This window comes from Exophiala aquamarina, assembly GCF_000709125.1.
Source record: "Exophiala aquamarina CBS 119918 chromosome Unknown aczIA-supercont1.1, whole genome shotgun sequence".
NCBI lineage: Eukaryota > Fungi > Ascomycota > Eurotiomycetes > Chaetothyriales > Herpotrichiellaceae > Exophiala > Exophiala aquamarina.
The window spans coordinates 4441893-4463253 of NW_013550587.1; the positions used below are offsets into that span (position 1 = coordinate 4441893).

The window sequence follows — 21361 nt, forward strand, 5'->3', positions numbered from 1 at the left end:
GTTGTCCCATTTGTTCGTTTCGTTTAGTATCACAGAGATTCCTCCTCCACCCACCTAAGACCGCCGTCTACCTGGATTCCATCTCGAACCCAGATCATTTCACGAATTTCATTCATAGGTTTGCGTCTTGTGTTCCGTTTCAGCAGCCCATCGACACACATCCTGGCACCTTCGAATTCTTGGCCTTTCTCACTGTCCCAATCGCCGTCTTCATCTCCATATTTGACCCATGCCCATTCACAGCGTGCTATCCGATGTGGCGTTCGTGCTCGTAGGACTGCAGGGTCGCCTCGAGCTCCGGGTAAAGGGTCAAATGGTAATCGTCCCTCCATCAGCGCGTATAAAAGTACACCCAATGCCCACGCATCGGTCTGTCGTCCATCGTATGGTTGGCCCATCAGGATCTCTGGAGCCGCATAATCCTCACTTCCACATCGCGTACTGAGAAGCGGACTCTCGGGCGGTTCGGGGATCCGTCGCGAAAGTCCGAGGTCAGTCAAGGTCACCACCGCTCTGTCCAGCTTCTGCCAATCAGATACATCTGGATGCACCCGAACTGGAATGTTCAGTAAAACGTCTGAGACTGAGTCAGCAAAGCCCAAGCCCATAGACGCACAGCACAAAACCTACTCTCCAGCTTGATATCCCTATGAACGATGAACTTTTGGTGCAAGTAACGGACCGCGGAAACCAACTCTGCGAATATTCTTCTGACCAGTGATGGGACCAACACATCACGATTCTTACTCGCAACTTCAAACAGGTCATTTCCAGGACAATAGTTCATCACTAAAAGCGCCCGTAGATTTCCGTCATTGCCGAATGCCTTCAAATGCACAAGTGATGGATGCTGGACAGCTTTCAAAAGGTCCACTTCACGCTTGAGTCCAATCTCTATTCTCTCTGCATCGGCACCGCCCGCTGGCCCGTGTTCCACCACTTTGACAGCCACTAATCGCCTCGACCTTGCTCGAACACCCGCCATATTGATACTGTCTTGACGGTAGTCTACACTATCCTTGCGGTCGCCGACCTGTCGAACAGCTAGATAAACTTTGCTAAAAGTGCCTTTGCCTAGCAATCGTATTGCTTCGTACGATCGAGGCTCGCCCGTGTTGATGCTCTTCGCATGAAACACCTCAAGTCGGGGCCGCTTGGCCAGAGGTTCCTCGTCGTGGCTGATCTGCATTTCCTGGTTCTCTGGGATCCTTGGTGGACTTGTAGAGGCTGCTGAGGCTTCAACGACGCCTCGTTGAACACCTAAGTATTCTTCACGGAGCATGGGCGGAGATTTATTTTTGTCTGGTGAACTCACAGATGTAGACACGGCAATGTTCCGTGGCTTTGGGGAAACCAGGGTTTCGGGCACATAATCACTTACACTTCGAGTACGCGGGTCGTCGAGGCTGCTTTCTTGCCCATCGGATGTGCTTGGCCTAGAAGCAGGCTGCAGTCCGGGATAACCCTTGCGACGTGGAGATGTAGGAGATAGATTGGATGTCGGGTATGCTGGAGGAGGCATATCTTTGATCGATGAGACCGAGGAAGCACGTGATCGGTTTCTTGACAATGCCTTCCACGACTCGAACGCAGCCATGGTTGGGGATGGTAATGGAGTGATGTCTAGCATGGCAGCGATTTGAGGAGAAGAAATGACAGTGCCAGGGGAGACGGAACCGGCCGAGGAGTGTAACAAGTTTCTCACACTCGGGGCCCGTCGTGGCAGACTGGATGCCGAAGTACTTGATCGCAGACGTGATTCCGACTCAACGGAATAGGTGGACCCGGATCTTCTTGGACCAGCAACGTCTGTTCGAATGTGCAGGCCGCTGAGGCTATGTAACGGGTCATGTTGGTGGATGCTGAGTCCGTGTCCCGCCGCGGGAGAGACATTGATGTGTGAATTTTGCTGGAATGCCTGGTTGTTTGCTTGAAAGGCTTTGATATTCTGCTCAGTCAAGGCTTGGTCGATAGGATTGACTGTGTTCGTTTGTACAGGAGGAGTCAATAGAAACTTCTCGTCCGTCCATGAGTTTGATTGGCTGGAGCCAGCTGTTTGTGAAGCACCCGATCCATTCTCCAAGGGGTGATTGCGGCGAGGGGAGGTCTGGCCAGGAAATGAGGTAGTGGTCGAGCGCGGTGGCCGAGAGTCGGTCATGTTGTTATCGATGATGAGCAGGAAAGTAAGTGGGCTTTAGACCCTCGGATGACGGTTTTTTGGTCTGCTGACGACCGCATGAGAGGATGCCGGTTCGGAGCCCAAGATCACAGAGCTTCATCACATATGGCCCCGACACAACTAGGGAAGGGATAGATTGTTATTGTGAGATGGGCATGGCTTTGGAGCGCCAACAGGGTTGCGCGTTCGTTGAGATGAGGGAGGTCGCTGCTGATGAGATGCAGGCACTGGAAGCAGTCTCGTAAGGAACGGCTTCGTCGTCTCGAGAAGAAGCGGCCAACAAAGGAAGGGGAGGCCGGCCGCAGGCAGTTCGAGGATCCAAAGTTGAAGGTGGGATGAAACACGAAAGCGAGAGGTGGAAAAAAGGCAGGTGGGAAAGTAAGTTGGCCAATCAGAGGTGCAGAAGCAGCCAGGCACACTGCAGATGATGGCAGATTGGATTTGGGAGGCTGGACGCGTGGATTTAGTTCCGGGAGAAATGCCACGACATGACGTTGAGGATGCATCCTGCTGAGAGAACGGATGCTCCGTCCTCAATATGTGTGAGTTTATGGACAGGCATAACAGATGAACAGCCGATACAGTGAGATGCAGGAGGAGTTGGTCGGTGTCTGCCGGATGGTGCTGTGCGAGATCCCTGGAGATGGCTGCACGAGCGACTTTACCTCAGAAATACGGGGAAATACCGTCTTCGGTATTGTCACTGTCAGTCATTAGTGTCGACCATCACCCCGTTTCAAGACCATCTGGGGCGCGTATCTAGGCGAACCCCCGCTCTTGTTGTGAGGAAGGATCGAGGTCGTGGTTATGGTCTGAACAGAGTTTCAGATTCTGTCAGACACAAACTTTAGCTCCCCGCACCCAAACCAACTCGTGCTTGGGGCACCTAAACATCCGCCGAAGGCACCCGAACGGTGCGAAGGGTCCAAGGGAGGGATTAGTCAGCAGCCCCGGGGACTACTCTTCGATTACAGAGTATGTACAGAGTACTTGTGTACATCTTAAGTGTTTCTTCGTCCCCCCAACACAATGTGAAAGGCCAGTAAGCCTCGGTAACTCGGCCCCTCAACACTTGATATTCAACAGCTATGGTGTATTAGCATTGATTGTTTGATTGTGATTTCTCCTAATACCTCTCCACAGATGTAGAAGGGAGTAGACAGCCAGGTACTCGGCTGACGTACGTGACTCTTACACATGGCATCACGTGTTTGGGCCATGTGACTTGGACGGACTACTCCGCCACATACTATAGTACAGGAAGTATTTGGGCTCTAGGCGGCACCACATGTGACGCCTCTGAAAACCAGGCATATGCGAAACAGAGCCCACAATATGGAACTCTATTAGAAATAAAATGCAGGCTAAAAAATGGCGTTTATCAATTGCGGTGGACGAGACAGAGCAGAGATCCAGAAGAGCAGCTAGGCAACGAACTGCTACTAATAAAAACCAACGCTTGGCCTCCAGTTAGCTGTGCTGGAACTTCCCCTCCCTCCACTAAACTCTCCATATAAAATGCCGACAGAGTTACAAGTACCCATTGCCCGGTCAGGTACGGGGTACTGATGTACTGATGCCAGCCCAGTAGTAAGCGAGGCAACCTAGTTCCTTGACTAGACTTCCAAACTATCAAATAGCCCAAGAAACCCACAGTTTCTGCCATGGATGCGAATTGCCGATCTGCCACATTTTCCCCTCCTCTCTGTGGCTTACTTGAGAAATGCCATGTCGTGGCTTCCCTCCACTTCACCACTGGTTCCGCCCTCAGGATTGACCGTGTCACTAGCAAACAAGTCATACAAAAGGCAGAACCAGAGATGCGGAAAGCTAAATAAATAGCAGGCGGGAGTCGAACGCCGCGAGTTCCTATCAAATGCACGCACCGGGGGAAAGAAAAGAAAGCGAAATGTTTTCCCCAACAGACCCATATTGCCCTGTCCAGCCAAACTAACCCAACCGCTAGCCTCGTAAACCCTGAACCCGCCCAGCGCCCTGGCGGCTTAATCTCGGATAGCATGGCATTTTAACCTTCCGCCAATACAATAGAAAATACAGTAGTTCGTAGAAAACACAGGGCCTGTCTAGCTGCCATTTTCGCCAACTAACTAGAGTGAAATCTAGCCCAGCACTACTGGCCTGGTGCTAACCTACCGTGAGAGGTTCGTTCGCTTTTAGCAATCGACGCCGATAGCACGTAATCGGTTGCGGGCCGCTATTGTCGCGGCGTCTTATGTCGGCTCAGCCAGAGGTCCATGTCATGAAAGTATAACTCCGGGTCGGTCATAGTTCATACGTACCATCGATAACCGGCTCGTCTACTTCCACCACATCGATGATGTCCGAATACAGAGAAGGCAGCACCGTTCCCACGTCCAACCCAGCTGGATCCCTTTCCAATGACCTGTGTCGCCAATCAGTATATTCTCTGAATTTGGAGGTTGCTAGCAGTGTGTTTGCTCACTCGTTCATAGCGATGATGTTCACTCGGATTCGGTATGATCCTGGCTTGGTGATGGCCAGTTCTCGAAATTTCGCGTAGGCAAAAGTGACGTGGTCACTGCCCTCTTGTTCTTGGTGGACTAAGTGGATCGAATCCGCCCTTTTGCCACGCAGAAGGTCGCTCTGAGGCGGATCCAGAGTTTGTTGCATGTCGGCCGATGTGAGCGACACAAACGCCCAGACCCCGCTCATGTCGCGGAAGACTGTTGATGATGTCCCGCCGTTGGCTCTTTTCTTTCCATCGCCGGTGCTGAATGTCACAACCAGCGGTTGTCGGAGTACAACTCCAACCCCAACCCTTGACGGTGGTGCGATTGCGAGCTCCATCTTTGCCGTGCTGGCGAACTTCGACCTCAAATGGCAAGAACTGCAGTGGTCGGGACTTCAACACCGACAGCGAAGAGGGACCGACTGGCATGTAGTCCAACAGGATAACAGATATGTTGTTCAGATACCGCCGGGATTACTCCCTCCTAAATACGATAGTTAGTCGGTCACTTCCCCAGCTTTGGAGGAGCTTCCTCCCACCACTCCCAGTATGAGGGCCTGCCGCGAGGCTCTTCGTGCGGCCACAAGATACTCCACTTTGGGGGGTGCAATGGCTAGACGGGGAAGGCTGGAGCCCTCCTGAACAATGTTATAGGACTTCTCAGCTCTTGAGGACAAGGCTTGACGCATTGTACTTCTGCAACCGACAGGGCAGCTGGAATTTCGGTGTGTATGCAGAGATAGAGTCGTGTTTGCGAAGAACATTGATGCAATAGGGGTCGGCATCCGATGTTTGCGGACAGTCTTTTGGCTCACTTGTTTTGCGCGTTCGTCCACTTTTTCAGACCATGATGGTGGCCTCGAGTCAATAAAGATGGAATGTAGCAATGTGAGGGCGCATGGCCAGCACTCTGTGCAGACCTACAAGTGATGTACAGTTCTTCAAATACACGACCTATCAGAAATTCTAGGAGAGACACTATGCAGAAGGACCGGCAAGGGGCATGTGGTGAAGAGACTAATGCGATTGCGGAGTCAACAGCCATGCCCGTCGGTAACGAGCCACCACTTAGACTGGTCCCGGTTTCAGATCAACTGATTTCTTGCCAAGGGGCCGCCTCTGTTCACCTCACATGCCACTATCACGGAGAGGGCGGGAGGGGTGCTAGGTGGAGGGTCAATGACGAGAACGAACATGGATAATATCCGCGTACGCCACAGAGACATACGGGACCCTGACGGGGATGAATGGAGGAAAGGACATTTAGCGGGTTCGCAATGCAATGTTTCTTAGTATAGGGAAACGTCAAAGTAGACGTGGGGGAAGCCAATGCATGGTTATGCTTACTCGCCTTCTTCTCCCATCTGCTCGTTATTCAGTCGAGAGTTGACATACTGTAGAATGTCAGTGCTCGGCAAATCCTGGCGATCTTCAAGCGAGAAAGTTTCGCAGTAAACAGGGTTGTGCTCGGGAGGAGGGTCATAGGCGGCTCTGAAGCCTCGCTCTTCATGGGCTCCCGGGCCCAGGACCCATGGAACGGAAACAACACAACCTCGCCTCACAGATTGCCACCGACCTAGGACGAGAAGGCCAAGCGAGGCTTGCATGGCAATGAGATATAATTCTATCTTCCTCGACAAAGCTACCTTTCAGTCACACCACCTAGGATTTGACATTTCTGGCATCCTGGAAATCGGATTGTTGCGATCCATGGCGCTGGAACTCGGTGATGACTTGACAGGTCGATCTGGCAGGCGGGCTGCGGTAGCGAGCTGGATCTGGTGTAACACCATATCCAACTGTATAGGATAGATACTCGCTCTCTGACACGGTGGCTGCTCAATTGGGTGACACACAGAGCGATGCTGTGGGCTCGGCAGAGAACTGGAGACGGTACTCCGGACAGCATGCAAGGGGGTTTTAGATGAGGAGGGTCACCCTGCCGAGTCAGAGGCGAGGCAGCCCTGGATGGGAACCGGGAGTTCTTGGATTTGAACACGGCAGGTCCTTCCATACCTCGCCCGTGATCAGCGGATCCGCAAGAGCACATCTCACCTCCGGGATGTGCTCTTGACAGCTTGATTATGCACGCAGTCCGCAGTTGGATCGCACATACCCAGTAACGAGAGCCACAGGAAACTTGAGGTGAGGCTCCAAGTGAGGATCCCTGGCGCCCACGACGACGAAAGGCACAAATGGGGGCTCACACTGGCCGCCCACCCACGATTGGAAGGCCGGCCAGACTAGATACCAGTTGACAAAGTCTCCCAAAAGGCGAAACGCCACATCTCCAAGCAGGTTCTCGCAGCTTTAAGAGGAGACGTGTCTAGGATGGCCAACGAGGGAGCGCGAACCGCCCGAGCAGCCAGGTTGAGGCATACGCCTGCTGATCCTGACGAGATTGATGCCTAACCGAGTCGCCAACTAGTAAACTTCGAGCTCTAGCGTTCGGGTAAGGAGATGCCCCGGCGACCGTTGATATTGGCACTGGGAGTGAAGAAACCATACTTCCACTCCCCTCAAACAGATCGCGATCTCTCCGGGATAGCAAAGGTCTATGGCCCGACGGTGGTTGCATCTTCCTCTCATTCTTATCTTGATTAAGGTTCTTCCAACTTCGGTCTGCTGGAACGAGACGCGAGTGGGGCAGCGGTTTCTCTGGACCCCTTTCTGTCTCTGAATACGAGGTCCCTGCACAGCTGGGTGACCGTGTACTCCGTACGGAGGACTGTAGAAGAAATCATCGTGGAGGCATCCTGAGGCTAGATCCCCCCATTCTTTAGGTTGCTGTACCATCTTGAATGTGGCCCAGGGCAGCAGCTCTGACCGAGACTGTTTGGTTGCCAGCAGCTGACGAGTAGCTATCCATACCACGAGAGAACGCCATCTGGCCTTTCGCCAATCATTCCCTACATGGTCCGTGTTCAAGGGTTGCAAATGTCTTGCACACCATGTCTCTCAAAAGGGTCTCACACCCCGACAGATGTGTTCAACGATCAACTTAATGGCAACTGCTCAGAGGCCGGCCGGTACAACTTTATTTGTCAAGAAGACCCCCGAACTGATTTACAAGACGATCGATAGGCTGGTCCCCAAAAGGAAAGGCTACAGCTTCAGTCTTCCGTACATCGTGATTGCTCCGCCGCATATTCTCGTGGACATTGTCCGTGCAGGAGATCAAAGGGGAGGTGGCGTCTGAAGCCGACCCTGGCTTATGCTCTAGACTGACGAGTACTTAGCGAGTCCAAAGGCCCAGCCCTATATGAATGCCGCTGGAAATCGCATTGTCTGTGATGGTCTAGCGAGTAGTCCATCATTCTTTAAGATAATTTCTACATAACGGTGGGTCGATCGGTGCCAATTCTCTTCAAATATCAAACATCAGACACCAAGAGCCTTCTTCTGGGGCTAGATAGACAAGGACATTTCCTTCATGTTGTATCTGCAAGGGTGTCCGTGTCCTCTAGCTTGACAAGGGAAGGACTTGGGCACGAGTCCGAACTCCGGATAAAGGTCCCTTGCTGTCCCTATTCGAAGGCGTTTGGATCCGGTCCATTCACAACCGGCAACCCCTTTTCCGGATCATGACCCAATAGAAAAACGCACGACGGCCTTCTTTTCAGAAAATTCTGGGATCCTTGGCTACCCCGGCTCCGCACTCCCGTCACACAACGGTGTGCCTGGGCATCGGAATAGAGGGCCCCCAAGGCGACAAGCTGCGCGTTTTCATGCATAATGCAATGCACCCACGAACTGCTGTACCTTTGGGGGAGATAAAATCCAGAATAGTGGCTATTGGGGTCTGAGCTCTGGGTATGCAAGAGGAACTGTCCGCAGCTCAAACCCGCCCGATCGCACATTGTGAGCAAGCATGGCTCCTATGCGCCTCACCGCGTGCTTCTCATTGCAGCTACTGGACAGACACATGAAGATCTCCACCTCTCTGCCAGGCCCACATCCTAAAACCTGCGTCTCCATCGCCAAGGGGAAGATTCGCGCCCATCATCCTGCAGCCTGGTTTTGATAAACAAACTATGGTCAGCTACGTACGTGTCAACCATCACCATTGCACTGTTCGCTTGATTGGCAGGGTCCATCCGACGGAGTTCTTCCGTCAAGGTATTAGTGTGATATGCGGACTGACTCAGACATCCATTCTTTTGCCAACTTTCCCTGCTTGGTCAAGTCGGTGGCTTCCATCCGACCGGTTTCTGGTCATAGTGTGACAAAGATGACCTGTCATATCCCGACCATTCTCCGAATCCAGACAGGTCCTGTTTCAATTTGAGTCTTTACCAGCCAGCGCCGGCATACGGGAGGGTCGCCTTGCGCGGCGCGCCACACCAGTCGATACCACTAATGTACTATGAGTAGATCCATAAACCTGAACCTCTCGAACCTCAAAGGACCTCCTGAACTCATCATTTGGACATTTGAACGTTGCATTTGATCTCATACCCAGCGTCCAGAAGCCGATATTACCTCCGGCATATGGCAGCCCCAGGCAGAAACCCTGAGATCAGCCCGCCCCCACGCTCAACTGTGACAGAATCGAACAAGGGGCGCCTGTCCGCATACGAGGCACTCGGCATCGCTAGATCGAAAAGGCTTCCACGCGTCTCCCGGAGAGGTGCTTCGTACAATCCGCACCAAGTGAGTACATTGACACATCAGACAAAGACAGCAATTGATTTGTATTTTCACTCTTCCGGATCTCGTGTCTCGTGTCAAGGCTGTCACAAACGCCTTGCGCCGGATGAGACTGCTGGGTGCGGATTTACGTCAATCAATTCTCAACGTCGAATGAGGGCGAGGCTTGACATTTTGGTGAAGGAGGACTGAGCTGTTTCCAGGTGCTTGACCCAGCTGTCATCCAGCTCCACAAAATAATTACCACTTAGACCGAAACCGAAATGTACGGAGTACCTCATACTCCGAGTCACTTTAGCACATTGTGGGTCTCGTCTTTTAGGTTTGTGAAGAAATCGGCTATTATCACTGTGGGGTACTGGACCTACGAGTACAGAGTAGAGAGACTTGAGGGCTCAAGGTTTGATACGAGTATTCAACCATCCTATTACTACCTGATACATATTGAAAGCCCTTCGAAGCGAGGTTCCTCAAGAAGAGCACGCCTTTTATTCACACCGCCCGCAATCCCCGTTACTGGTTCCAGATTCTGGGCATGGATGAGCCTGATAGTCTGCTGATGGGTCATTTGATTCCAGGAGCCATACATCCTCCTTGATTCGACCACCGAGGCGAAGGCACTCCGGTCGGTCATCCGTTTACCGAGTAATGACTCCCGTCAGAGTTCCGCTTTTATCTGGTAAGCATGATTAGCCTTACGTGCAACAAGGACCAGATCACAAATGATATTCGTATGCCCTTTGGCGCCTGCCTGTTTCCTCGTTTGGGCCATTGCTAATTTTCAAAACTCACTCACTGATGGAACTAATTCAAACAGGCGAATCGGTGTTATTTTACTGCTCAGATGGAGGGTCTCCTTGTTTCTTTTGCCTTTTCCCTGACAGGGGTTGGCGGCCGATCAGGGATAAGGATGTTCAGGGAAGAGTTCAGTCAATTCCCATCACTGATCCTCCATTCTCAGATTAATCCAGCGTCTGTGGGCAACTCCCGAACAGCTCAAGCAATGCCCAGCGAAGATGACCAGCTCAGTGCAATAGGCGAGCCGCGTTATGGCATTGCTTTGCTCTATCAATGAGTTCGTGACGTTCAAGTATATGAACCTTTCTTTGCACTGGTAGGTAACGCACAGAGGCCCAACTTATTCGATTACAGTACCTACACGGTGTCTTCACCGCTCAACAAGTGTGAAGTGGTGCACATGAAACTGATGGCTATTCAGTCCAGCAACCTCTATACTTCCATATTGCTTGCGCCTTCGAGGATAAGTGCACTTTTACCGCACTTTGGTCATACTATGCTTGTCACTGGGAAAGACCAAAGGGTATTGTTCTGCTCTTCAGCAGTTTCACTTCGCATGCAATGACAGGAGACTGTACTCAAACGAGCAAATGCCAAAGAGCGGATCGCGACCTCATGGCCTCTTCCCTCCTGACCACTGACATCGCCGCAAACATACCCAACCGCCACACTGGATCACTTTTTCATATTCTCCACTCCCCTGATATCCCACCAAGCACTATTGGTCGGCATTCCAGGGCACCAAAGCTATTCTATGATTAATGCTGACCAAGGCTACTTATTCGTGAACAAGGTAGGTGCTTCACACGGCTGCCGCAGCGCTTAAGGCCGAACTCAACAAGCGAGCACCCCGCAGGATTGCATGGCTTTAAAGTCTCAACGCTTATGTAAAGAATCTCCGTCTCCGAGAAACGCCCAGCATCTAAAATCTACGAGCAGATTGCTGATAATTCCGGTGGATCGTGTGTTGCTCATGCTCCCTGACCCACATTTCCAGAGGAGTGACGGGGAGCCAATGGGAGTGCGTTGAGTGCAACCAAGATGCCGATAATGCTGCCTACCCAGTTAGGTGATCTGGTATAGCAATAATACGCCTCTTCAGGCCAAGTACCTGACTTGTTTACTACATAGGTATAGTAACGAGTCAAATAGTAGCGAGTTGACACATCGGTTACTTACTACTCACCAAACCCGTTGTTCCAGATTGCCGGGGTACGTCAGGGTGGCAAGGTGATGGGTCCCGCTGGAGGGCCCAAGTCCCATGTTCGAGTAGGTCATCTCGACACGTCGTTTGTTTTGTTCATTAAGCTTTACCCTTACTTTACACTTCTGCATGAACACATAGATCCATCCTGGGACGCTCGTTTCATGCATTTAAAACCACTTCGCTGAGACTGCGAGAGTCGGAGACAACGATAAGAAATCATAGACCAAATGGCGGCAGAAAGACACAGGTGGCCCGGCCCACATCTCTTTCGACAGATATCTTTGCTCCCGCTCAAACACCGGATCTGTAGACTTGACTTCCACCGTTCCTCAACCTAACAGTCTCGCGACGCTGCAAGACATGCAGGGCCCTCGCGAGAGCTGCTTCGCTGTATCCACGTCCCTGGACGAACTCCCTTCGCAGGGTGGCGAGACTGGTGCTCCAGCCGATGGGGAGGCGTCGGCGCAATTCTTCCTCGACCTTGGAGACTTCGTCCATGAGCTCGCGGTTGCTTCCCATGCCGCCAGCGCTCTCGCCCTGCGCAACGGCATCCATAGTGGACGCAAGGAAGAGTCGGATCGCTTCGTCCACGTGCTGTTCCTCAGCTACTGGCGAGAGTGTGAGTTTTGCGAGAGATTCGGAGATTCGGATGATTGCTTCCAGTTGTCGGACTGTGATGGGGATCGAGGACCGAGAATTGCTGTTGCGTTCCGACTGCGCTACTCGGTTGCGGATTGATACGAAGTGACTGGAGAGCTTCTCTGAAGCAGCGGCTGAGAGACGCGGCGCACATCGTCTAGCAATCCAGCTGTTAGCATGAATGGTTCACATCGTTTATACAAATCCTCAAATATTACAGTCACGACTTACGATTTGCAGAACCTGACGTATCGTTTCATCTTATCCACGGGGATCTCTGCTTCGGCTTGCTCTTCCACGCCACGATTGCCCATATGAATGCTCATGACGTGCTTTGCAATACGCTCGTCACGATTTCTGTCATGATCATCTCTGACGATGAAGATCATGTCAAATCTTGACAGAATGGTTGTTTGAAAATCTATGTTTTCTCCAGGTGATTTGAGATCATCATAGCGACCAAAGATAGGATTGGCGGCCGCGAGTACTGATGTTCGTGCGTTTAGAATAGTGGTAATACCTGCCTTTGCGATTGAGATTGTCTGCTGTTCCATGGCTTCATGGATGGCCACTCGGTCTTCGTCACGCATCTTGTCAAACTCATCGATACAAACGACGCCGCCATCAGCCAGAACCATAGCACCGCCTTCAAGGTAGAATTCTCGTGTCTGGGTGTCCCTCTGTACGGACGCGGTCAAGCCTGCTGCAGAAGAGCCTTTGCCAGACGTATATATTGCAATGGGAGCAACTTTCTCGACAAATTTCAACAATTGCGACTTGGCCGTTCCTGGGTCACCCAGCAGCAGGACGTTAATGTCACCTCGTAGCTTCATCCCATCAGGAAGCTGCTTCTTCGAGCCTCCCATGAGTAGGCACGCGATCGCTTTCTTGATGTCCGCATTTCCGTAAATCGACGGGGCTATGCACCGGGCAAAGCGCTCGTAAAGATCGGGCAGCCGGGACATTTCTTCGAATTCTTGAATCTCCTCTTCTGAGAAATGACTCGACCCAAGGCTAGTATGGTCCGCGTCCGCAGTAATCCCGACAGCGCGTAGATATGGATTCCGGATTGCAACTGCACTATCTTTCTTGGCCTTATTTGCCTGATAGATAGAAAATACACCCATCACAGTACATCGTGAGCCAGGGATAACCCGATTTGTAAGGTATCGGTCCGCCGAAATGAGAATATGACGCGGCAACTCTCCGACTGGTACTTGATCAGGAGCTTCTTGTAACTTCAGGATTTGTTGATCAATAAATTGAGAGCTCTCATGAACAACGAAATAAGGATCCATGGGGCACGCCTCAACATCTTCGCCCGGAACTTTTGTTCTGCCACACAGTCGCGGTAATGTAATGCCAGAGAAGCCACCTTCGATAGCCAACTTCTGGACATGCTCACAACTTCGACACTGTATATGTAAGAGAGTCGCTTTGGAGGAGAGAGTGGATGCACCGATGACGATGCCGGGGATCCGCACAAGATGAGACACATTCGTCGCATTGAGGTCTCGGATGGAGATATGTGAAACTGATGAGTGGAGGAGTAGTTGGTGTTGTGGGAGAGAAACGTTCGGGTCGTGTGGGAAAACGATGCGCTGGGTGCATTGTTTGAGGGCGGCTTCGAAGAGAGGGATCATGTCCGCAGGATTACTGGTTAGCCTGTGTGCCAGCTCTTCATTGTATGAGATCAGATGTGCAAGGTCGATGTCACAGTAGTACTGTTTGACCAGGACATTCTCACGGATTTGGTCTCTGTAGATGTAAGTTCCATCAAGTTGAAAAGCGAGGACGAATTCTTTGAGTCTGGCTTGTATTTCGGTGCGAGGTTCGGAACCAGGATCTTGTTGAGGCGCAAGCACCGGGAGAGAATAAACGGACCTAGAATCCATTATGTGCGCGCAGTGTGTTGTGACGATAGAGAATTACAGAGTTGTCGATGTTCAAGGGGATGAAGAGAATTGCCCGCAGTTTCGATTCAGGACGCGGTGGAGAAACGCGAACGCGTTGACGCGTTAAGTGGTTGCATCTTGGCGGATCAGCAAAACCCTTGGTGGGCGAGGGGCTCACACACAGCGCCATTCGCCTCCAGACTGTCGCCATTCCTCCCCTGATCCTTCTAGGCCTTGGATTATCTTGACGACGAGACTCAGACGGCTTGTATTGGTCCTATAATTCTCAGTGCAATCCTATGTTGTCACCAGCACGAAGAACGCCTTGACAATGTACACTAAACCCTGGGAATTAACTTACCCGCGTGTCCTCAGAATCAGCAGTTTATGAATCAATGACGAGCCAAGGATACTGCATCATCCACTACTGTTAAACATGCACGGGCATAATGGCAGCGCAGTGATATGTACAAGCACTCAGGCATGCGCTTAAGATCCAGATAGTATGTCGTGCTTCTTTACTAACGCAGGCATCTACGTATCTACTCGTAGGTACGTAGCTGCCTATCTAGATCCTACACATCCTGTTTGCTAGCGTGCAGCCTCAAATAACATGTTTGTGTGCGTAGCGATTGAGGCTACTATGTCCTCTGGTGTTGATCACAAGCTGATTAATATTCCACCCTGAGCTGCAGCATGCTCACAAATATGACGACGCCATGAGGGGTGAGGGTTTAAGCCTGGTGTATCAATTGATTTGTTTCAAGGCAACTAAATCGATAGCCGAGCGGCACTGATAAATAAAGTTCCTTTGAAAACACCAATACGGGACCTTGATGCGCCCCGAATCCCCCAGATCATGTTTCTCACTTCGCGACAAATCAGATAGCCTACTTCTATAAGCGGAATTTTTATTAATACAGCTATCAACCTTTGCGCCATCCAAGCGAAGCTGTGGACGAATCCGCTCAGAGAAATTGTCATCACCTGGATTTGAAAAGGGTTGACCCGCACAGGTCCAAATGTTTATTCATTATGCTGGGTCACGACTGACTAAGCTCCTGCATGGCTCGGTCCAATCCTGGATGATTTGACTTTCCAGCTTCCAATCACACGGATGATATTGACATCTCCATTCGAAAATGATTAGTTGTAAGTGGTTAATGCAGGCACGCCATGCTGACTGTTAGCTTGAGTCTTCGACTTCGCAATGTTCACATGCTTTGCCGTCCGTTGCGCCGCGCCATGTTCGTAAAACCTCCGTGGCGATGGGTATAAGAACTAACGATATGTCGAGGAACATGATGTGTTGCTTGCAAGGCAATCTATTCGATGTTTATAAGCTCTTATCAAACATCAACAGGAATTGAGTAATATATGCCAATATCAGCCCGTTAACATGCCTTTCTCTCAGAATTCAAAGGTTGGCGAGACTTCACAAGCCCTGAAGGAAGGCTTGAAGGGTGCGTTCGGGACGCCTCCGGGATACAGACCAGGTAAGGATACACCAATAGCATACGAGAGCGTCGCGTCGACTCACACTTCCCGCCAGCACATGCGAGAGGTATTCTACTTAGCGGGACGTTCAAACCAACATCAGAGGCAGCCTCTTTGTCATCAGCTCCGCACTTGAACACCCCATCCACGCCAGTCATCGGCCGCTTCTCAAACTCCACTGGTATCCCCGTGATACCGGACAATGACCCGAATGCCAATCCAAGAGGCTTCGCGGTCCGTTTCACTCTCCCAGAGAAAAACGGCCGGAGACAACACACCGACGTTATCGCTCACTCCACTCCATTCTTCCCAGTTAATTCAGGTGAAGGCTTCCTAGCCTTACTGCAGGCGCTGGGCGCCTCAGCCGCGCCTAACGCACCAAAGAACCCATCGCCCATTGAAGCTTTCCTCGGCAAGAACCCCTCAGCCGCTGCATTTGTGGGGGCGCCAAAGCCCTTTCCCACCAGCTTCGGGGCGGAGAAATTCTTCGGCGTCAACGCGTTCAAGCTGGTCTCCTCTGACGGGAAGGAAACCTTCGTACGCTACCGCATCACGCCGGATGCCGGCGAGTCGCACATCACTGATGACGAGGCCAAGGGCAAAGATGCCGCGTACCTGCACAACGAGATCCAGACGCGCATCATCGACGGTGGTGTCAGCTTCAGCTGGTGGGCACAGATTGCGGAGGAAGGTGATATTACCAATGATGCCACGGAGCGTTGGCCTGAAGACCGCAAACTTGTGAAATTGGGCACTATTACCTTGGATAAGATTGCGGACGACAATGACGAAGAGCAGCGCACGATCATCTTCGACCCCATCCCTAGAGTTGCGGGCATCAATGTCAGTGATGACCCGCTCTTGGATCAGAGAGCAGATCTCTACTTGCGTAGTGGCAAGGAGAGGAGAGCCGCAGGTCCTCACCATTGAGAGAAGATTTTCACATGTTGAAAAGAGGGAGTAGCAGTGCTTTGATATCAATACGTGCCCATCTGTGCACCCAGATGGTGGACCTCGGAGCAGTGTATAATTGTATAACATTGACTTCATTGGGGACCTCGAGCTTAGGTATGAAGCACACGAACTAGTCGATATTGCACCTAGATTAAAAACGCCGCAGAACCATTTTGTGGATAGATGTGCCTCCTATTCCATATAACTTTTTACCATGGAATAGGGTGTAAGTGATTATCAAATGCTGGCTGATGAGACAGCTTGGAATTGGGATGCCCAGTTGGTCCTCCCGACTACGCTTGAAATCAATACAAACTGCGCTCACGATAATAAGTTCGAATCGAGAAGTGAAATCCAAACCCAACACTTAGAATAAGCACGCACTGGCTTCAAGACCTGTGAAGCCTGGCGGTGAATCGTCCCAACCGCCGCCTCCAAGGCAAAAGGGGGTTCCAGCCTTGTCACGGTATACGCTAGCACATAATATATAGCAAGAATGTGGTTCAGTCAGCATGAGCACAACACTTTGCTTTGCCGCAAGGCTCCTCATAGTATATGTCTCCGATGCAGAGCAAGCATAGTAAATCGGCCGCCTTTCTCGACACAAGTTACTTCGTTGTGGGAGCTATCAAAATGGACATGGGCGAAAATGTTTCCGCTCGGGGGTAGTCCCCTTCTATGTCAATGCATGGAGTACTAGGCGACGGGCAGGTAAAGCGTATGCTCGAGCCTCTCGCACATGATTGTTTAATGGAAAGGATGGTATGCGATCGCACTCTCTGTAGAGTGGAAGGGGCTTGGAGTAGTCAAGCCTTAAAGCTCCGTTAGCCAGAAGTGTAGAACGAGTATCATAACGTAGACTTGAACAACCAATCTTTTCAGTTTTTCAAATCCAGTTGAAACTTGTGCCTGAATGTATCAGGACACTGAGAAAGGATGTGATGGTCCAACCGGGCGAAGGACTGTGGCAGTGGGCTTGGCGAGTCAGCATAACCCCTGCCATGAAGCAATTATGATTCAGTTGCACCACACGCGTTTCATCAGGATTTAACGGAGACGTTGTTGATGAGCGTGAACAAAGATATTCAAATTCGATACCCAACAAGAGATACTTGCGACAACGGGAGACAGCGTTAAGATCCTTGATCCTTCTCCACCCATTTTAGGACTCTGTTCTGAAGAAATCACGCTGATTTAGCGTTATTTCATCAACATCCTGCCCAACATGTGGTATGCAAGACAAACCCCATCTTCCCTGGCATCTCACACACCTCATCTAGCATTAGCACTTCCAGTAGTAACTAAAACCGCCCTTACCAGCAAGCACATCTTAAACGCACAAGTGTCGATTCGCTCACCATGCTGTAAGAGCCAACCAACACGCTCAGTTCCCCCGCCTAAAAGACTCATCAGACTAACCCATCATGCGACGAAAAGGTCGGAAATGGTTTGATTGCGCAGAATGCCACGCGGAGCAAGAAACGCATCCGCTTCTGCAGAGTTTCGACATGGTGAGTTTCCGACCACGGTGCATTCAAGAGCCAGCCGTGTCTTGGTCAAGGCAAGAAACCGAGAATTGCTCGCTCACACTCGTTGCTAGACGTTTATCTGCAAGAAATGCAAGAAGGCCTTTAGAAAGAACACCCAGGAATGGGAGGATAGGTAGGCTTCCCTCTCCTCTCCCAATCCTCCCGAGGGGACGATCTATTGTTTCACGGTGTTGGGGTGGCCTTTCAAAACCCCCCAAATTCTGGAAGATGCGTATCATGAATGCTTATACGAAGCATCTTCAGCTAACACGTGGGATCTCGAAATTGACAACAGTGATGAATACTGTCCGAACTGCGATAACCATTTCGTGATTGAGGCGCTTACACCGAAGGCTGCATTGAAAGTTGAGAGCGAGGATGTGCGAGTGGACTCAAGGTCGGATTTGTGCTCACTCTCTCGGGGATCCCATGGCTATTGTGAGATTGGGTTGTGCTTACGAATTTTCACTACAATAGGATGATCAAGGATGACCGAGCTAGGCAGCAGGACCAGCAAACGATATTCGATATAAAAGAATTGGATACCAAGATTGGTTGATCGGGAGGTTGGGCAGAAGTTCTCATTATGGCCTTGATCATTCCCGTGTAAAGACGAGAATAGCTGCTGATTTTCACTGCGGTCAAAATCTTGTCATGGGAAAGGACAGACGGTCTCGGCTATTTTGCTATCATATCCTCACGCCAGGCTGGCAACGCTGTGAGATACTAGGGCTTCACAAAACGATAGACTAGAACGATATGAAGAAGGCACAGAACATGGGGTGGGCTGAGAACTGGGGAATCATGTCTCTTCTTTGAACCCATTTAATACCGGACTCCAGTCGCTCATGCAAAGTACATTTTGTCATGTTATTTGACTTGTCAGATATCTCCACTGCCCTCGCCCTCCGCTAAAGGTCGAGTGGGGAGGGAGGATGTCCCTGGTCTTCCAGGTTTCTTCTTAGCCTGCTCTTCTTGCTTCTCTGCCTCAATCGTCTTGACATATTGCTCAATCTGTTCTGAAGGGAGCATTTCAATGGTCTTGCCAGGAGCCATGATGGCGATTTCGATGTTCTTTGCACCAGTTTGAACGACTTCCAGTAATGATTTGACAGTGAGGGTGATAGTGGCTTCTCGGTCCATGTCGTCTTTGTGATTGCGTTCCAGGAATTCACGTACTGTCTTGCTGGATCGTCCAATGGCATTGGCTTTCCTACTTGAGGTTAGTGATGAATTGTCCCGGGATACTTTGGCAACCACGTACCATGCGGAATAGATGCCAGAGGGCTCTGTTTGGTAGAGTCTTGGCTCAGTGTCACCCTTGTCGAAGCCAATGATCAATGTGCTGATGCCGAAAGGTCGGACACCACCACTCTGAGTATATCGTTGTTGAACACCGGCGACGTATTTAGTGATGTACTCGATGGTGACGGGATCTTCGACAGTGAGGCGATGAGACTGGGCTTCTAGTCTCGCTTTGTCGACCAATATCCGTGCGTCTGCATTGAGACCGGCGAATGCAAGACAGACATGGGTATCTAGTAGCCCGATCTTGGAGGGAGTGATTCTGGTATCCTGAAGTTTCATCGCAGATCTCTTCTCACATCCCAACACCACGATATCCTTACCCTTGACGCCGACTGCGCAAGTTCCTCGCTTGACAGCTTCTAGTGCATATTCCACTTGGAAGACATGACCGTCGGGACTAGTTGAACTAGTTAGTACGAAGTAGCGACTGCGATATGAGGCTTGCAAACCTGAAGACTGCACCAGTTAGCGACCTCTGATTGACTTGAAATACATTGGACTGGGCCTACCTGAAAGAGCACGATCGTAGCCTGAAGCCATGTTTGAAAACACTCCCGCTCGGAAGATAATATCAGTTCTCGGTGGCCTTGCTTTGGTCAAGGGAAAGAATTATTGACAATGAGATGCGGAGGGCTGTTGGAGTTTGAGCAGTGCAAGGGGACGAGTCGTCTACGCGGTATGCCGCGTGCACCAAAGCTGCCTTGGACTTTTGGACCTGCCTCAGCGCAGTTCGATATTCGCAGCTCGGAGCGGAGAAACAATTCAGCGTGGCTACTGTGGAGTATTGAAGCCCCTAGGACCGAGAGCACTACGTCCTGCTTCTGATCCACCGTGTAGTGCTACCGCCAAGACAGCAATTGAACCCTCTCCAATTGGCAGTTGCGGCATGAGCTTGAAGCACCTCCAGAGCGCAGTGCAAACAGTGTCCCCGTATCAACAATCAAAGCTGGAAAGTTGAAGCCGGCTCACAGGGCTACGTGGCGGAATATGGCTTCCTTCGTCCCGAGTCTACGGACGCGAATTCCACAAGTCTCAATCTATGGTACGCGGACAGCCACACGATCCTTGACCTCCTCAACCCGTCTTCTGCGACAAGGACCTGGTACTGGCGAGAACTTCGAGCAGGCCAACGATCCTTCCGGCCCAAAACTGACCCCAAACGTGTCCAAAACGAATGAGACACCGGTGGACGCAATGGGCGCGAGAGATGCGCCACTTCAAGAGCTCGTACCTGAAGCAGAACGTAAACGACAGATGCAGAGCCCGAACAGGGCGAGTACATGGTCAAAGAGTCAGATGCCTAGAGCTTTAGCAATGACAGGCCCAAGATTTGAGCAGACAATTATAGATGCACAGGTAGGAATTCTATCTCGGAAACCAAAGGTGCAAGACTAAGACAGTACCCCAGCCTGCACCATATGCCGCAATCGATCTTATTCACCAGCAGCCGGTTCGCTGGGTCGAAGGTCGGAGTGTGGCCTGTGATGGTGGCGGTGGTCCATTGGGACATCCAAGAATCTTTATCAACGTGGACAAACCACAGATTTGCTGGTGCACGTATTGTGGCCTCCCATATGTAAGCATTCGACCAGGTTTGAGCATTACGAGACTGCAATTGACAACCACAGGCTCAAAAAGCACACAAGAAGCATCTCGAATCTCTTCCATCAACTACATACCCGCTTGCTCCATCAAATATTCCGGCACAAGTTCAGGTGCCCACCACTCTCTCTCTGGATGGTGAGATTGAAGGCCATTATCCTCAACTAAAAGCAGAGCAGGATGCAGAAAGCGTAGATGGGCAACCCTTTCAACAAAGATGATGAGTCTACATGACTGCGTCGTTGTACATATTGTGATTTTCCAAAGGGCAACAGGGTCATGCGTTGATCACAAAGAATTTTACTTATCCATATTCCGTCTTGACTTCGGCAATCATTCAGTTGAAATAGGAAAAGAAGTGCACTCCATGAATCGTCGCCAAGTCCAGTATAGCAGGCACTCTAGCAGGGCCTTCTCACTTCTGCCTTGTTTGTAAGAGCTTCGCCAAGCCATGATATAAAATGACGTATAGTGGCAAGGGAAACATCCAGATCGCGAAAAAGTAAACCGATCATGTCTTTAACCACGATTTCCCAACACAGGTATTTTACTGTGATAGCCACATCCATCTTCATCGTCGCACTCGTTCCGGGACTTCCGCAATATCTCCTG

At 50.8% G+C, this 21361-nt stretch overlaps 7 protein-coding genes across 7 annotated transcripts; 3 read left to right on the forward strand and 4 right to left on the reverse strand.

Annotated features, from left to right (window-relative positions):
* Nucleotides 1-29: 29 nt before the first annotated feature.
* A1O9_01563 (CAMK protein kinase) lies at nucleotides 30-2158 on the reverse strand (the record flags this gene model as incomplete). The annotated part of the gene is made up of 2 exons (XM_013410721.1): nucleotides 30-577; nucleotides 631-2158. 2 exons carry the CDS (start codon nucleotides 2156-2158, stop codon nucleotides 30-32), a joined length of 2076 nt encoding a protein of 691 aa, XP_013266175.1.
* Nucleotides 2159-4353: 2195 nt separating this feature from the next.
* On the reverse strand, nucleotides 4354-6277 carry A1O9_01564 (uncharacterized protein; the record flags this gene model as incomplete). Its single annotated transcript, XM_013410722.1, has 4 exons — nucleotides 4354-4409; nucleotides 4480-4583; nucleotides 4644-5063; nucleotides 6018-6277. 4 exons carry the CDS (start codon nucleotides 6275-6277, stop codon nucleotides 4354-4356), a joined length of 840 nt encoding a protein of 279 aa, XP_013266176.1.
* Nucleotides 6278-11616: 5339 nt separating this feature from the next.
* Nucleotides 11617-13859, reverse strand: A1O9_01565 (minichromosome maintenance protein 5 (cell division control protein 46); the record flags this gene model as incomplete). Its single annotated transcript, XM_013410723.1, has 2 exons — nucleotides 11617-12121; nucleotides 12196-13859. 2 exons carry the CDS (start codon nucleotides 13857-13859, stop codon nucleotides 11617-11619), a joined length of 2169 nt encoding a protein of 722 aa, XP_013266177.1.
* Nucleotides 13860-15258: 1399 nt separating this feature from the next.
* Nucleotides 15259-16286, forward strand: A1O9_01566 (catalase; the record flags this gene model as incomplete). The annotated part of the gene is made up of 2 exons (XM_013410724.1): nucleotides 15259-15355; nucleotides 15412-16286. 2 exons carry the CDS (start codon nucleotides 15259-15261, stop codon nucleotides 16284-16286), a joined length of 972 nt encoding a protein of 323 aa, XP_013266178.1.
* Nucleotides 16287-17625: 1339 nt separating this feature from the next.
* A1O9_01567 (uncharacterized protein) lies at nucleotides 17626-18237 on the forward strand (the record flags this gene model as incomplete). Its single annotated transcript, XM_013410725.1, has 4 exons — nucleotides 17626-17674; nucleotides 17748-17821; nucleotides 17911-17972; nucleotides 18135-18237. Coding segments are annotated over 4 exons (288 nt in total), but the record flags the coding sequence as incomplete, so codon positions are not given.
* A 484-nt stretch (nucleotides 18238-18721) lies between these two features.
* Nucleotides 18722-19687, reverse strand: A1O9_01568 (proteasome component PRE6; the record flags this gene model as incomplete). Its single annotated transcript, XM_013410726.1, has 3 exons — nucleotides 18722-19052; nucleotides 19104-19574; nucleotides 19641-19687. The coding sequence occupies 3 exons, from the start codon at nucleotides 19685-19687 to the stop codon at nucleotides 18722-18724; spliced, it is 849 nt and encodes a 282-aa protein (XP_013266180.1).
* Nucleotides 19688-20134: 447 nt separating this feature from the next.
* A1O9_01569 (NADH dehydrogenase (ubiquinone) Fe-S protein 6) lies at nucleotides 20135-20970 on the forward strand (the record flags this gene model as incomplete). Its single annotated transcript, XM_013410727.1, has 3 exons — nucleotides 20135-20503; nucleotides 20556-20723; nucleotides 20776-20970. 3 exons carry the CDS (start codon nucleotides 20135-20137, stop codon nucleotides 20968-20970), a joined length of 732 nt encoding a protein of 243 aa, XP_013266181.1.
* Nucleotides 20971-21361: the final 391 nt, after the last annotated feature.